Source organism: Aspergillus japonicus (genome assembly GCF_003184785.1).
Source record: "Aspergillus japonicus CBS 114.51 unplaced genomic scaffold BO86scaffold_18, whole genome shotgun sequence".
NCBI lineage: Eukaryota > Fungi > Ascomycota > Eurotiomycetes > Eurotiales > Aspergillaceae > Aspergillus > Aspergillus japonicus.
The window spans coordinates 269,601-284,120 of NW_020291655.1; the positions used below are offsets into that span (position 1 = coordinate 269,601).

The window sequence follows — 14,520 nt, forward strand, 5'->3', positions numbered from 1 at the left end:
CCCAATACTTGTGGTTTCATCACTCTCTCGCATAAACCCTCGAGAGAATCCGATAATCGGGATCCTTGACCGTCCCATTCCTCAACCTCCGGGGCCGGGGCGAGCTCTCATCAACCCCGAACCCCAACCGCTCGTAGAACCGGATCGCCGCCCCATTCGCCCGGAAGACCGTCAACATGGCCTTCGCCATCCCCAGCTGCTCCCCGATCCGCAGAAACACCCGCATCAGCCGCGCCCCCAGCCCCTGCCGCTGCGCCGCTGCCGCCAGGTGCACCTCGTAGCAGTAGACCACCTCGAACCCGTCTTCGTACGTGACCATGAACGAGAGGAAGCCGAGCACCTCGTCGTTTTCCGGGGTGGAATTCGTGGCATCCCCCTCTTCGGCTATCTGGGGGGGTTGGGGGTCTGCGCGCCGGAGAATCAGATACTTCATGTCCGGTAATTGCATCTCCTTGCGCTTCTTGGGCGGCGACCAGCCGATCGACGAGGCGCGGTAGGCGTCCGCCGAGGTGGTTTCGATGAGCTGGAAGCATTGCGTGAAGATGCTGGGGGGCAGGGTTGCGGCCGTGTAGATGGTGATTTCGTAGTGCTGCGCCGGTTGCTGCGGTTGCTGCGCGGATGATGGCGGGCTTAGGGTGGACTCTGGCGTGTTGATGATGTGGAGGTCATCCTTGGGGACGTAGAGGTTGATGAATTCCGAGAGGGCGAGAGCGTTGGTGCGCTCGATTAGTGGTTGCGTTTGGATTTGGGGTGGGGGTATGGGGGCTGGGCATGTGGGTTAGTATCTGCCGGCTTCTGGGGATACGGGGGAGCTTACTGGGCTGTTGTTCCTGGGGTCGGGGTTCCAGGTGGGATTGTATGGTTGGTGATGATGTTGGCTGGGTTGATTTGCGGGATGCGCGTCGGACTCCCCGCTTGGTGGGTGGTTTGGTTATTCGGTGGGAGGAGGTGGAGGTGGAGGTGGGCATTGTTTCGGAGTTCAGACTTGGTGTGCTGGTTATTTACAGATTCATCTGAAGGGTTGAAGTTCAAGGCGAATTGTTCTAAATTGTTGGGGATGATGCTTCTCCAAATTATGGGGTTTTGTAGGCGGGATGGAGGGGATTTTTGTTTGGGTGCGCTTCGGATGGCTACTCTTGCTTGTGGTGGTTTGGTTCCGCTCGCATTTGCATGCATGGATGCATTTTGCTGCACGTCCCACCTATTATCTATCTTGGGGACAGCTCATCGGGGAAGAAGTGGAGTGAGGGTGAATTGGCTCGTTACACGTAGATTCTTCTCTCGGTAAATGTGTGTCATCATGAGATAAGTGGGTAGGTCGCCGTCTGTGCCGCTATATACATATATATCGTGGATCTTTAACGAAAGCTCGGAAGACGTTCATGACTGCTGTCGTTGCTTTGCAGCAAACTCCTCCGCTCGCCTCTCGGTCTCCTCTGCACCAACCTCCTTGAAGACATCCAAACCCCACTGGAACGGAAATCCGTACCGCAGGTGGCGATCCAGTCTGTTTAGAGTTTCGAAGATGTGATCGGGAAGGATGACATCTGGAAGTCCGGTTAGTCACTCGGTGCACGGAATGCGATGGAGATTTCGCTTGCAACATAGTAAGTGTGTACGGTACCTTGGAAGTTGCTCTCAATCCGAGATGGTGTCACGCTCTTGGATAGCACGGCTGTTCCACGTTGCACGGCCCAAGAGATCAGCAATGTGGCGGGGTCTTGGTTCAGCGAGCTGGCTAGCTGTTTGATGAAAGGGTCATCGATGACACTGTTTCTGGTCAGTGGATAGGCGAGATAGTGTTCAGGCATGGCGTAAATACCGCGGGAGGCCAGCGAGGTTGTTGCCAAGAGGGCTATATGCGATAGGTAGGATGTTCTGTAAACGATCAGCGGTGCTCAAGATCCACACACAACCAAAAAGACTGGGACCGCCTACCTTGTCCTTGAGATACTGTATCAACTCAGGCTGTAGAAGATAGGGATGCGCCTCGATCTGGTTGGCAGCGGGCGGGATCTCCGCGGTCTGGAGGAGCTCCTCGAGATGTTCCCGGGTGAAGTTGCTCACTCCGATACTGCGGACCTTGCCTGACTGGACCAGCTTCTCCATGGCCTTCCAAGTATCGCTGATAGGGACGTTGGCCAACTTGAACCGCTTGGTAACCGGATCAACGGGCTTCAGCTCTTCCCCCGCATACTCGAAAGCCACTGGCCAATGGATCTATCATCTCTCAGCAACGGTGCCAATGTTCGAGCGAGGAGACTATCGCACCAGGTAGAGATCCAGATAATCGGTTTGGAGGTCTTTCAGCGTCTTGTCGAGTTGCTCCTCCACATGCTCGGGGCGGTGATGTGTGTTCCAGAGCTTGCTAGTCAACTGATTGCGAAGACATCAGTGATTGTCAATCCAAGCGAGGTGGTTTTGGGACCGACGAAGATCTGCTCTCGAGGCACGCCCGATTTCTTCCAGCCCCTCCCGACCTCGTTCTCATTCCGGTATACAGGGGCACCGTCGATATGACGGTATCCTGTTCGCAGGGCAACTTCGACTGCGTCTTCTACCTCATGGGGTTTGGACAGCTTGCATTTGTTAGTCAGATTCACCCTGCGACCCTGAAGCTCTCCGCACGTACCCAGGTACCCAGTCCAACGGCGGGGATCTCGTAGCCGGAGTTGAGCTTGAAGGTACGTCCGAGGGACATCTTGTTCGTATGGAAGCTTTGTTGATTCTATGTAAAGTGTCTAGTTTGTATGTGGGGAAAAGGTGCAGTATAAATTTATCTCAAGTCTGGAGCGGACGAGAAGGGAGGAAGCGGGCTAGAATGATTACAGTTAAGGCAGTTGACTACCCCTCCATCCTTTCTGACAAGTGCTTACCTCCTTATGAGACACCTCTTTATTATGGTTTCAGTTGTCGATCCATCCCATCCCTATACGACGATGGCGCAATTCTCATGTTGGAATACCATTTATTGTGGACAATGGCTTCTCAATAATTGGTAGCATATGGAAAATATCCTGCCAGTTCCGCATAATTATCACAAGGGTGAGTTCTCGCTGCGAGGGACCGTATCTTGAGGCTAAAATCTATTTTTTCTCTCAAAAGTTCAGAAGTCCTCGTCTCCTCCACGGGGAACAACAGTAACGACTATCACCTCGGGGCGTTTGGAATAAACTCAGCACACTGAACTTGGGCACGGTTAACCCACCAACCATGGCATAGGCAGCTGTTTACATGTTGCCCCGCCTGGTTGAACCGATTTCACTTCTGCCGCGATGCGCTGAGATATGTCATTTTGATGAGACTCAGGATGGCCGACAATCAACAAATACTATTCACTAATTCTGGATGAAGATTGTGAACAACCACAAATCCAAATGCTTTCCTCCCATGCATCCATGCATGCATGGAACAAGTCCTCGGCTTGGATGTTTGGTTGGTGGTTCGCGGGTGAAAGGGGAAAGCGGCGAGTGGGGCAGAGATTCTTCAGCAGATTCACAACTGCCGCGCTGCATCCCACCCACTCAATTTACTCATATATTGTTCTAGGACGCTGGAGCTTCGCTCATTACTAGGAAGGACTTTGCTTCAAATCTTCAATCGCCTTAAAGCTCAAAAGCCTCAGGATGCATCTACAGTCAACATTCAGCACAGCTGGCTGGCCGTGTCGGCCCAGCTCGGCATTCTAGAAAAGCCGGCGAAGCAGGAACCATCATGGATCCCCACTCTCCCGCGGTGTCTTGCAACCTTTGCCCAAGGTCTTGCATGTTTATCAGCATGGAGAACCCCCTCGAAGAAGCTCTGAAGTCACTGATTCGTCCAATGGATTAAATGTCTCCGTTTCGGACGGTTATCGGACCGTTCTTGAACGGTAATGCTTCAATCATGACTTATTAATCATACGGTTTGAGTTGTGGTGGAGCTCGACCTCTTACGTCAATCATCCATAGCTGTGTCTACATATAACAGCTCCCCCACCAACATATTTTTGCTAGTCTCCGGTAGAAATCAAAGCACTTTCCTTCTTAATTGACTTTGCTTGCTCAGCTCACTAGGCTCCCATCAGACAACATGGCCCCCTCGACTCACAAGCAGTGGACCGTCCTGAACAAGGAGGATGGTTTCAATGCCCTCAAATTCGCTGAAGCGCCTGTCCCCAAGGTCGGTGAGAATGAGGTCTTGGTGAAGTTTCACGCTGCCTCGCTCAACTACCGCGACCTGATTATTCCCCAGGTATGCCATCATGATATGGGCATGGTTACTGCTTGATTGCTATAGTACCTTCAACTAACGGTCTGGACTGCTGCAGGGATCTTACCCCTTCGCGCTCAGCTTCCCCGTTGTGCCTGGCTCCGACGGTGCCGGTGAGGTGGTCGAGACTGGTGCCAAGGTCTCCCAATTCAAGAAAGGAGACAAGGTGGTCACTCTCTTCAACCAGCTGCACCAGTACGATCCCATCGACTCCAGAGGCACCAGCTCCGGCCTTGGTGGAGTGATTGACGGCACCCTCCGTGAATATGGAGTCTTCAACGAGAATGGCCTTGTCCGAGCCCCCAGAAACTTGAACTACATCGAATCCAGCACGCTCTCCTGCGCAGCGCTCACGAGCTGGAACGCTCTGTATGGTCTTAGACCTCTGGTGCCTGGACAAACCGTGTTGGTGCAGGGAACTGGCGGGGTCAGCATGTTCGCATTGCAGGTAGGTAGTTCCGATCGTGCAGGACATCTTTCAGCAAACTAATTCAGGGGAACATAGTTTGCCAAGGCTGCTGGTGCCACGGTTATCGCCACCACCTCCTCGGACGAGAAGGCCAAGAAGCTGAAGCAGCTGGGCGCTGATCACATCATCAACTACAAGACCCAGCCCAACTGGGGTGAGGTTGCACGCAGCCTTACTCCCGATAACGCTGGTGTCGATCACATTGTTGAGGTTGGCGGCAGCGGTACCCTGGAGCAGAGCTTCAAGTGCATCAAGTTCGAGGGTGTGATCAGCATCATTGGGTTTGTGGGAGGTGTCGACCCTAAGTCGCAGCCCCCGGTTCTCGCTACTTTGAGCAACATCTGCACAGTGCGGGGTATCTATGTCGGCAGCAAAGCCATGATGAACGATATGGTGAAGGCGATTGAGGCCAACGACATCCATCCGGTGGTCGACGAGCAGGTCTTCACTCTGGAGAAGACCAAGGAGGCTTATGAGTACATGGTAAGTCGATTCTCGATTGATCTGGCTGTGGTTGAATAGCCGCTAATAAGAGGAACAGTGGGCCCAGAAGCACTTCGGCAAGCTGGCGATCAAGATTGAGTAGCTGGCGTCCATCAGTTTTAATTTAAGAGGAAACGAGTGTACGAGTATCAAGGTACATAGGTAATGACATTTATTGTATAATCCATTGATAATAAAAATATTGGCAATGAGATGCATTGATACCTTACTTGTTAGTAGAATAAAGTGGGAGGAGCAGCTTGAAGCCTATTGGGAGGGGAAGGGATTCCCCTCACCCGCGCGTGGCCACCTCATCATTACATCTAAGGACTTTCTTTCTCCACCTCCACTGCCTCCGCATTCCACTCCCAACCCACTCTCACTCAATCTTCCTTTCCTGATTCTCCCTCCGTTTCCTTTCATGGATCCGACGTTGTCATTCTTTGGACTCACTGGAGACTTCCATGCCTAGTTCCATTCTTAACCATTGCCATCATTCCTACTTATTCAGTCGTCATAGTACCCGATGCAGTCCGATACCAGATATAGTTCGACTCTTCCTATCTGTGGGCCCGATCCCAAGTATATCAAGAAGTCCCAGGTTAAATTCACCCGGCCAGCCCAGATGAGTCTGTTCGCTCGAGTAACAAGCTATCCCCCGTTGGGACAGATAACTTGTCTTAAGGGTGCTGAGCCGGTGAGCCCCTACTGGGAATCTGATCACTGCCCTAGACATTAATGGAAGATAGCTTCGCTTCACGGTGGTTCTCGAGTCGAGCACTACATTCCCTATTCAACCATGGGAGGTTCACGTGTGGCACAATATCACTGAGAGCTCCAAATGGACTGCACTGCCGCTCCAGAGATGCGACTCCTCCGTGGCACCGCTCATCAACAGCAATGCAGAGGAGTATCACTACTTCCGTAACGTCTTCTCCGGGGAAATCGGCCCGTCTGAAAATCTGGGTCATGCTCGATTCACCGTAAGGTACCGGGTCAACCCCGATGCAGAATGGCAATGGGTCAACCAGCAGCAACACATCAGCGACGGGGAACTTCTTTTCCCCACCCAGACGCCAACTTTTGACTCAGAAGAGCCGGCGCCGGCGACGGATTTCGCCAAGTACTTCAAGAATCTTTCTTCCTATGTCGCGATCCAACCGCGCAGGAGCGAAGCGCCCGGATCCAACCTCTGGCATGTCACGGGGCCGGTCACTGCCGCGCGCGAGGGGCAGTCGGGCCTCACGAACCTGTCGCTCGGGGTGCCCGCTTCCGTGGCGCGGTATTTTGCCCTGGTGCGGATCTGGAGCCCGTGGCTGGGACCGCGGCATGGGAAGGGGAGCTTTGCGTTGAGCGAATATGCGATGCTGTGTTCGTTCCTGCGGACAGATGGGGTACATCTGGTTCTCTTGGCAGTCTCGGGGGTGGACGACGTCCTGACATTGTTTGGATCCGGGGAGGACGGAGCGGTGGTGGTCAAGGCTAAGAATGATAGTACACAAGCAGCCAGGTTCCAGATCCTGGCTGCAGCTGCGCATGATTTCGAGGTGGCGATGAGTGCTGTGATCTACGAGGCTCGCAAGTTGACCCGGCCGTATGCTGAGCAGGCTGAATCCGACCGGGTGCCAACCCCGGTGTCTCCACCGGGGGATGATATTGTGGTAGTCGAGAAGGATAAGGATGTCAAAGCCCAGTGGCTTGCGGAATGGTACGATGGTTTGACGTACTGTACCTGGAACGGCCTGGGACAGGACCTGACGGAGGAGAAGATCCTCCGTGGGCTGGATTCGTTGAAATCGCACGGCATCAAGATAGCTAATCTAATCATCGACGACAATTGGCAGGCATTGGACAAAGGCGACTCTCAGTTCACCCGAGGTTGGAAACAATTTGAAGGGAACCCGGATGCATTCCCCAAGGGCTTCAAGCAGACCATCCAGAAGATTCGGACCACCCATCCCAACATCCATCATATCGCAGTGTGGCATGCCATGCTGGGATACTGGGGCGGCATCTCTCCGGATGGTGAACTGGCGAAGCTGTACAAGACAAAGAGAATAGAGATCACAGACCCAGCAGCGGGAGGCCCGATTGCGCACGCCTTCGAGCGGGGGTCGCTGTTAGCCATCGACCCCGACGACATTCAAAGATTCTTTGACGACTTCTACAACTATCTCGCCTCAATAGGTGTGGACTCGGTCAAGGCAGACGCGCAATTCTTCCTCGACCTGATCAAAGACCCCGCCGACCGCAAGCGGTTCATGAATTCGTACCTCGATGCATGGTCCATCTCGACCCTGAAGCACTTCAGCACCCGGGCGATCTCGTGCATGTCGATGATCCCTCAGGCAATCTTTCACTCCCAGCTGCCGACCAACAAACCGACGATTCCGCTCCGCAACTCGGACGACTTCTTCCCCAACATCGAATCCTCCCACCCGTGGCACGTCTTCTGCAACGCCCACAACGCCCTGCTGACGCGGTACCTGAACGTCGTGCCGGACTGGGACATGTTTCAGACCAGCCACCCCTACGCGGGCTTCCACGCCGCCGCGCGCTGCGTCTCCGGCGGCCCCATCTACATCACCGACGAGCCGGGCAAGCACAACCTCGCCCTGATCGACCAGATGACGGCGCCGACCATCCACGGCGCGACCGTCATCCTCCGGCCGGGCCTGGTTGGCCGCACGCTGGACGTCTACCACGACTACAACGAAGGCCACGTGCTGCGCGTCGGCACATACACAGGCTGGGCCCGCACCGGCAGCGGCATTTTGGGTCTGTTCAACATCTCCAGCGCCGATCGAACCTCCATCATCCACCTCCGCGATTTCCCGGGCATCCATCCCGACTCCACGGGCGAATACATCGTCCGCGCCCACACCAGCGGCAAAATCGCCGAGACTCTGCAGGTCTCCGACGCGAGAGCCTTGGTCTCTGTCGAAGTCAAGCACCGGGGCTGGGAGATCCTCACCGCGTACCCGACACACGCCTTCTCCCTGACCCCCAGGAGCCCATCCACAGCAACCACGGCAAACCCAACGACAACCAAAGTAGCCGTCCTCGGCCTCCTCGGCAAAATGACCGGCGCCGCCGCGCTCTCCAACTCGGACATCTACGTCGAAGACAACGGCCGACTCCGCGCGGACATCAGCCTCAAGGCGCTGGGCACCCTGGGCGTGTATTTCTCGGACTTGCCAAGGTGGGATATCGATGCGAACTTCATGGTGACGATTCTGGGGAAGCCGGTGCCGCGGAAGACGGTGTGGAAGGTGGAGGCTGCGGAGGAGGAGGGTGAAGGTAGAGGGAAGGATGGTGCTAGGGTTTTGGCGGTGGATGTGTTGGCCGCATACAAGGAGATGGGGTTAAAGCCTGGGTGGAGTAATGAGGTTTTGGTGGAGATCTTTGTGCGGTGATTACGGCCATAAACTCCGGGGAGACTGGCGGTTATCGTACTTGAGTGCTTCAAAGGAGTGTGGTTCTTGATCTGATAGGGTGGGAGCATGTGTGGAAGTAGGGTTAGTTTTGAGGCTACTCAGAGATGATTCAGATGAGTGTTCAAGAAGTTCAAGCGGTTGCAGTAGTTGGAGAAGAGAGATTATATTCATAGCATTCTGACGCAGTCTCGTAACAAATCGTAGTCATCATCATTAGGGAGCCCACTGGGCCTGCAAAGCAGAGTAGAAATCATCACCAAGTATCGAACCGCAACCCGAGAGAAATAATAAGACCAACACCAACCTTGGCAAATTCAGCCCCCCACCGCTGACAGTCTTGCCCGGAATTACCTCAATAATCACCCGTCGGAATCCCCCCCGCCAACGAAACATGCTGCCCATGGAACCCAAACGCCACCGGCCCGTCGACCCTCGCCTTCCCCAGCACGGACAGATCCCGTGCATCCAAACACAGCAGATAACTCTTGCCCGAGTGCCCATCCAGCACCACACTCAGCAACACCCCGTCATCCTCGTTTGTGCCCTGCGGATCCGCCACGAAGATCGGCTCCCCCGGAGAATGTGCATGCTGGGCCCAGATCTGCGGGGTCTCGGGGTGGTCGTTGTCGAGCTTCATGATGCAGTCGAAGAAGGTGGACTCGCCGCGGGCGCCGATGGAGTAGGTGTAGCGGTTCTTGCGGGTGACGTAGCTAGGGTTGAGGGTGGGGAGTTCGGGGGAGATGGGTTTGCAGGCGGTGCGTTCGAGGATTGCCTTTTGAGGAAGGTCAGGGCTGGGGGAAGCGGAAGCGGGGATGAGCGGGAGGCGGAAGCGGGCGACGGTGGAGCGGGTGCTGTCGGTGCGGCCGGTCGCGAGGCGGGCTTTGGCCGGGCTGGTGTTGGAGAGCAGGTTCTCGTAGTAGAGGGAGAAGAGGAAGTCGAGGTTGTCGAACATGACGAGGTCGGCGACGATGTCGATGCCCTCCGAACTGTTGGAGGACGGCTCCTGCCAGGCGTTGATGCTGTGAAAGCAGAAGAACGGCGGGCCGGTGTATGTGCCCACCAGGCCCTGGCTGCCCTGGCGGTCGATGACATACCACATCGAGGGTTTGGTGGGATCGAAGGGCTTCATGGCGTCGAGGACGCTGTGCACGGGGGTGTCGAAGACCGAGACGTCGAGGTGCGCGTTCCACACGCAGATGACTACGTAGTCTGCGGTGAGGAAGAGGGAGTGCAGGTATGCCGGCGTGGCCGGGAAGCTGGCCAGGATCGTGGTCTCGCCGGTGGATGCTGAGACGCGGAAGACCCGATACGTCGGTTCCGGGCTGTGTGTGAGGTTGTAGTTGAAGACGTCGCCGGTCTTGGGGTCGGAGCGCGCGTGCGCGGCGGCCCTTTCGCCTGTCAGGTCGGGATGGAGGTTCTGCTGCCGGGCAAGGCCGAGGGGCTCGAGGGTGACGGGGTCCAGCTGCTTGAAGAGGTTGTGGTCGGTCTTGGCCCACAGGGTCTTGATCCCCGTGGATGTGTCCCAGCGGTCACTGGTTACGGTTCCCAGGCCGGGCATGTTGACTGATAGGGTGACCCCCACGTTCACGGCGGCGGGGTGAGGAGGAGCTTTGGTGGCTGGCTCGTATTCCGTCTGGACCTTGTCGTAGACGGCTTTGCAGGGATCACGCTTCTGACCGAAGGTTATTGGTTTCAGACTCCCTGACTTGCGGATTCCCTCGATCAGGAGGTCGGTGGAGAAGCGAGAGTTGTAGTAGACCCGCAGGGGGTGGTCGGCGTCAGGGGCGACGAGCTGGAAGCGATGGGTTTGACTGTATCCATCGAACCAGTGACTGAGTTCGAGCGTCTCGCCCTGCTCAGTGTCGACTTTGTAACTTCCTGGCCCGGTGCGGTACAGCGTGCCAGCGGTGTAGGCTGGAATGGTACCCTCCACTGGCAGTTCGACGGGGTCTTTGACTTCGTAATTGGCATCGAACTAGAGTATCATTAGTCCCAAACCTGGAGTCATACTGGAGAATACTCACGCCTTGGACATTGGGCCAGTTGTTGAAGTGGTCTTCAGTCTGAGTGTTGTGGTTGGTGGTCATGTTTGCTTGGAGATTACTTGGATACTTGTGGTATGAAAGCTGGCAGTGTTTAGAACCAAGTAAGCAGCATCTCTGCCAAGGGAAATAGATCCTTATATATTCTTGGTCAAGACGAGAAGGTGGAGGGATTCCGCCTGGAGCCTTGGGTGGAGGAATCCCGGTGTAGTTCCAAGTGATAGTTATAGTTTACCTCCTGCTTACTACCTCTCTTTGTATGAGTAGTTTGTTTGCATGGATCGGGGATCCGACCCCGGCGGGATTCCCCCACATCTTCCCATTTCCCCGCCACTGCTGACGCCGGCATTTCCAACTCTCTTTCACCCATTCACTACACTTGCTATCTTGAATACTTCTGCCACTTAAGGTATCAAGGAGTCTTGCCTAGTTCAGTCAAGTTGAATCGCCAACCCTGTCGATTTGTGGAGCGTCAGAATGACCACACAATCCACATCAGCAGAGACACAAGATCAACCCACCACATGGAGCTGCGCCTCCTGCAACGCATCTTTTCACCGAATTGACCACTACAAGCGTCATATTGCATCCCGTACGGTCTTCTTTGCCTTTACTGTGACTGAGTACCATGTAGCTCTTTGTTGACCGACAGCAGATAGCGCGGACAAGCCATTTAAATGCGACTTTTGTGCCTCTCGCTACAAACGAGGGTGAGTCCCGCTTTCTCTTATGAGCTATCAACCCACCTCCACCTAGCTTAGCACTGATGAATCTAGGGACGTTCTTCGCCGACACTGGAAATCCTGTCCCGCACGCCACCAGGCCGGTTATGCAATCCCAGAGCCCCGAACAGGCGGTAAAGAACGACATGCATGCGATGCTTGTGCACGACTGAAGAAATTATGTGATGGAAGTAAGCCGTGCTCGGAGTGTGGGGTCAAGGGGAGAGAGTGCACTTACCGGCGAGTTGATGAGGGTACTGAAGGGACGGTCGTGCAGAGCGAACGCCTTCCAGGACCGCACCTGGGCTCCGGGTCTGGAGAGGATCCCGCCGCCCTGCCGTGGAGTTTAGGACCGGGGAGCTTTTACTCGCTACACGCTGCGAAAGAAAGTACCTATAGGTACATGAAGTGATGCATAGGGATCGTTGCCTATCACGCTCGCAGTATGGCAGATTGACGATATTCAAAGTACGCATCGCGGAAGGCGCACAGCCCTGCGTCCCAAGACGGGTTATCATAAGGAGTGAGAGTTTACGTCCTTGCCCAGGACGACTCCATGAACAAGGCTGTTTCTTCTGATGATTCTAGCCTGTCGTCCCGGATCCACTGGACCGGCTCTGACTGCGAGGAGTCAATCGACTAGGCCTTTGCTACCAATGACAAGGATATTAGGAAAAAATGCCAGAAGAGCCCGGATGAGGAGAAACAGACCAAAGGCCAAGATACCATCCAGGGCCGAGCCTTATCGATGGCCGAGCAACCCTTGCTTTGTCTGCATTTGTGTAGTGTCCCTTCGCTCTCATATTAGAACTGGGAAAAACACTGCTAACCCGTAACCAGCGAATCAGATAGATGGGCTCATTACTCTAACTTACTGACGTGCTGGGTTCGCTCATGAAATATGAACGTGTGGTCTCTAGTCCCCCCCCCCTCTCTCTCTCCCTCTCTTGCCGTTTCCGGTAGCAGAAATGTGTGTATGCCTAACTCCATTCCAAGGGCCGGCGGAACGTCACACTGCACAAACTTTGAAATATCACACCCCGGATGTCAAAATCTGAACGTGACGTGGTAGAGTTTTGTCCAGCGAAGTACTGGTACCTGCCAGGTTCGCTCCCGGTCATACTCGCAGGATACTCAGGATAGACACTTTCAGACCACCAAAGACCTACCGTGTCAGAACCAGACAGTGCGATGCAACTTTCCTTAGTTATGTTCGATACTTGAGAAGTAGGGCATGAGAAAGTAGAGGGCAGAAAGTTCAAAGACACGGCACTCAGTAATCGAATGTTGCGAATTGCCACCCCAGGCTTGAATGGAGTCTCCAAAACTTTCGGTGTCCAAAGCAGCTAACCCCGTTCTTACTGGAGACCGGAAACGGCTTTTGTACCTTCTTTCCGCAGCCTTGGCTCTAGTTTCAAGGGCAACAACCATAGGAGCTTAGTATGTCTAAGCTCCGGCGTGGTGTTCGACAAGTGCCCTTCTGACATTGGCTTAATGTAAAACGGGTGCATTGGAAAGACACCAATTTGTAGCCCGGTCTGTACCCTTCAGGACATGTGCTAGGTGCATCAGGATCATCCACGCAAATCACATCAGGACCTCGGTGCCTTTGTCTGATTCATCATCGTTGCCATCAAAACACTGGCCGTCGGGGCCACGGTGATGGCCAAAGCCACATCCGCCAGTACCCCGGTCAGACTCATCCTCGCCTCGCCGTCGACGCAATGCCCGTTTGAGTCACGGTGTCGGCCAAAACCACAGCGTTCGGTATCCCTATCGTGGTCGCGGTCGGGGTGGCCATGATCTCTCTTGGGTCCTTTCCGGTTGTAAGTTACATGTTGACGTATTCGGTGTTGGAGGTAGGATGAACTATCGCCAGTTGTGAAGAAAAGACAAAGCAGGTTGCATTGGGCGCAAACCCTGAAATGAGACTGTATCTCTGACGTCAAATAGTATGTGGAAAACGGAGGGATATTACCCGCGTCCTCAAGGGAAATACTCCATTCCACTCTTCGACTACTGCTAACAGAACTCAAAGCAACTAACTACACGACATAAAGCAATTGGTCTGCCCCTGCGTCCCTAACGAGTCCAGATACGGATCCGGCCGCCGCAGATAGTCTGCCAGAAAGTTGGCGCAGTGAGCAACATGGCCCGTGTCCGCCAGCATAGTATCCACCCGATCCCCGCGTTTGTAAACGTCATGACCGCGCCGGAGCAGGTAGAGGCAGTGCACCAGATGCTCGCGGGTCACCGTGAAGTAGTACCCCTGCTCGTTGTTCCCCACCTCCGTGTAGTCCTTCATCGGGTGCTGCATCTCATGGTCATAGTAGTACTGGAACGGCTTGCCATCGTTGAAGGTCGCGAAGTCCTCGGAGTAGTCGTGGGGGCAGTCCTTGTGCAGCCAGCAGGCGGACAAAGGATCGTACGAGCAGCCCATCGCCGTGGCCTCGGCGGTGGAGTTGCCGCAGGAGAGCGTAGTGTGGCGGTTCGTGGAGAAGCACTGGCGCTGGCCGTTGATGGTCGACGAGGTCGATGAGAGCTTCACCACGAGCACCTGGCGGAACGGCTCGATGGTAATGGCGGCGATGACGGCGAGCACGAGCAATACCAGGACCAAAATCAGGCCCGAGATCGTGATGGCCGTCAGATTCCGCTTGAGGAATTGCTGGACGGAGTAACGGCGGCGCGAGCCGTGATTGATGATGGTAGTGGTGCCATCGCCGCTGTTCTCCGTCTTGGGAACGGGCTCGTAGTTGTGGTGGTGGTGAGGGAAGATCTTGTCCATCGCCATTGATCTCGCGCTGCTACTTGAAGTACAGCATCTCACGGCTTTCTACCCTTGCGGTCATTCAGCATTCAGACCAGGGCCTTCCTCGGGAGGTAACGGCATTGGGTATCTATTTGTATGTGAGAGGGGCATGGAGAGAATGACGAAGATAGGCCTCAATAAGCATCGATGGGGACTGAGAACGGTGGTCAATAGAGAGAGTGAAGACAAAGAGCATGCGTCTTGGTAGCAGGAACTGGTTGGGCTTAGTACGGAGTACCGAGATCGGACTGGAGAATGGATGGCACGCCGGCCTGCCTAATCGAGGTCAAACAAAGACACCCAC

The 14,520-nt window shown here is 54.8% G+C and overlaps 7 protein-coding genes across 7 annotated transcripts; 3 read left to right on the forward strand and 4 right to left on the reverse strand.

Annotated features, from left to right (window-relative positions):
• Window positions 1-19: 19 nt before the first annotated feature.
• On the reverse strand, window positions 20-1,071 carry BO86DRAFT_455671 (N-terminal L-serine N(alpha)-acetyltransferase NAT4; the record flags this gene model as incomplete). Its single annotated transcript, XM_025677127.1, has 2 exons — window positions 818-1,071; window positions 20-765 (listed from the first exon to the last, which is right to left on the reverse strand). Exons 1-2 carry the CDS (start codon window positions 966-968, stop codon window positions 20-22), a joined length of 897 nt encoding a protein of 298 aa, XP_025528630.1. The 5' UTR covers window positions 969-1,071.
• Window positions 1,072-1,316: 245 nt separating this feature from the next.
• BO86DRAFT_455672 (aldo/keto reductase family protein) lies at window positions 1,317-2,823 on the reverse strand. Its single transcript, XM_025677128.1, has 7 exons — window positions 2,633-2,823; window positions 2,433-2,579; window positions 2,272-2,376; window positions 1,939-2,220; window positions 1,823-1,878; window positions 1,625-1,770; window positions 1,317-1,547 (listed from the first exon to the last, which is right to left on the reverse strand). Exons 1-7 carry the CDS (start codon window positions 2,699-2,701, stop codon window positions 1,381-1,383), a joined length of 972 nt encoding a protein of 323 aa, XP_025528631.1. The 5' UTR covers window positions 2,702-2,823; the 3' UTR covers window positions 1,317-1,380.
• Window positions 2,824-4,071: 1,248 nt separating this feature from the next.
• On the forward strand, window positions 4,072-8,619 carry BO86DRAFT_378557 (putative raffinose synthase protein Sip1; the record flags this gene model as incomplete). Its single annotated transcript, XM_025670632.1, has 5 exons — window positions 4,072-4,233; window positions 4,310-4,699; window positions 4,757-5,203; window positions 5,724-5,900; window positions 5,953-8,619. The coding sequence occupies 5 exons, from the start codon at window positions 4,072-4,074 to the stop codon at window positions 8,617-8,619; spliced, it is 3,843 nt and encodes a 1,280-aa protein (XP_025528632.1).
• A 184-nt stretch (window positions 8,620-8,803) lies between these two features.
• Window positions 8,804-10,888, reverse strand: BO86DRAFT_360574 (carotenoid oxygenase family protein). Its single transcript, XM_025669819.1, has 2 exons — window positions 10,665-10,888; window positions 8,804-10,615 (listed from the first exon to the last, which is right to left on the reverse strand). The coding sequence occupies exons 1-2, from the start codon at window positions 10,725-10,727 to the stop codon at window positions 8,993-8,995; spliced, it is 1,686 nt and encodes a 561-aa protein (XP_025528633.1). The 5' UTR covers window positions 10,728-10,888; the 3' UTR covers window positions 8,804-8,992.
• Window positions 10,889-11,159: 271 nt separating this feature from the next.
• BO86DRAFT_311062 (uncharacterized protein) lies at window positions 11,160-11,816 on the forward strand (the record flags this gene model as incomplete). The annotated part of the gene is made up of 3 exons (XM_025667896.1): window positions 11,160-11,274; window positions 11,338-11,392; window positions 11,459-11,816. 3 exons carry the CDS (start codon window positions 11,160-11,162, stop codon window positions 11,814-11,816), a joined length of 528 nt encoding a protein of 175 aa, XP_025528634.1.
• A 77-nt stretch (window positions 11,817-11,893) lies between these two features.
• Window positions 11,894-12,466, forward strand: BO86DRAFT_67632 (uncharacterized protein). Its single transcript, XM_025677558.1, has 2 exons — window positions 11,894-12,316; window positions 12,401-12,466. Exon 1 carries the CDS (start codon window positions 11,983-11,985, stop codon window positions 12,238-12,240), a length of 258 nt encoding a protein of 85 aa, XP_025528635.1. The 5' UTR covers window positions 11,894-11,982; the 3' UTR covers window positions 12,241-12,316; window positions 12,401-12,466.
• A 530-nt stretch (window positions 12,467-12,996) lies between these two features.
• On the reverse strand, window positions 12,997-14,403 carry BO86DRAFT_409187 (uncharacterized protein; the record flags this gene model as incomplete). The annotated part of the gene is made up of 2 exons (XM_025674395.1): window positions 13,451-14,403; window positions 12,997-13,220 (listed from the first exon to the last, which is right to left on the reverse strand). The coding sequence occupies exons 1-2, from the start codon at window positions 14,196-14,198 to the stop codon at window positions 12,997-12,999; spliced, it is 972 nt and encodes a 323-aa protein (XP_025528636.1). The 5' UTR covers window positions 14,199-14,403.
• Window positions 14,404-14,520: the final 117 nt, after the last annotated feature.

Coding starts and splice junctions, on each gene's coding strand:
- BO86DRAFT_455672 (XM_025677128.1), bottom strand. CDS start 2,701: ATGTCCCTCGGACGTACCTTCAAGCTCAACTCCGGCTACGAGATCCCC. Junction 1,771..1,822: donor AACCTCGCTGGCCTCCCGCG/GTATTTACGCCA, acceptor GACCAGAAACAG/TGTCATCGATGACCCTTTCA. Junction 1,548..1,624: donor GATTGAGAGCAACTTCCAAG/GTACCGTACACA, acceptor CCGGACTTCCAG/ATGTCATCCTTCCCGATCAC.
- BO86DRAFT_67632 (XM_025677558.1), top strand. CDS start 11,983: ATGATTCTAGCCTGTCGTCCCGGATCCACTGGACCGGCTCTGACTGCG.
- BO86DRAFT_360574 (XM_025669819.1), bottom strand. CDS start 10,727: ATGACCACCAACCACAACACTCAGACTGAAGACCACTTCAACAACTGG. Junction 10,616..10,664: donor ACTGGCCCAATGTCCAAGGC/GTGAGTATTCTC, acceptor ATGATACTCTAG/TTCGATGCCAATTACGAAGT.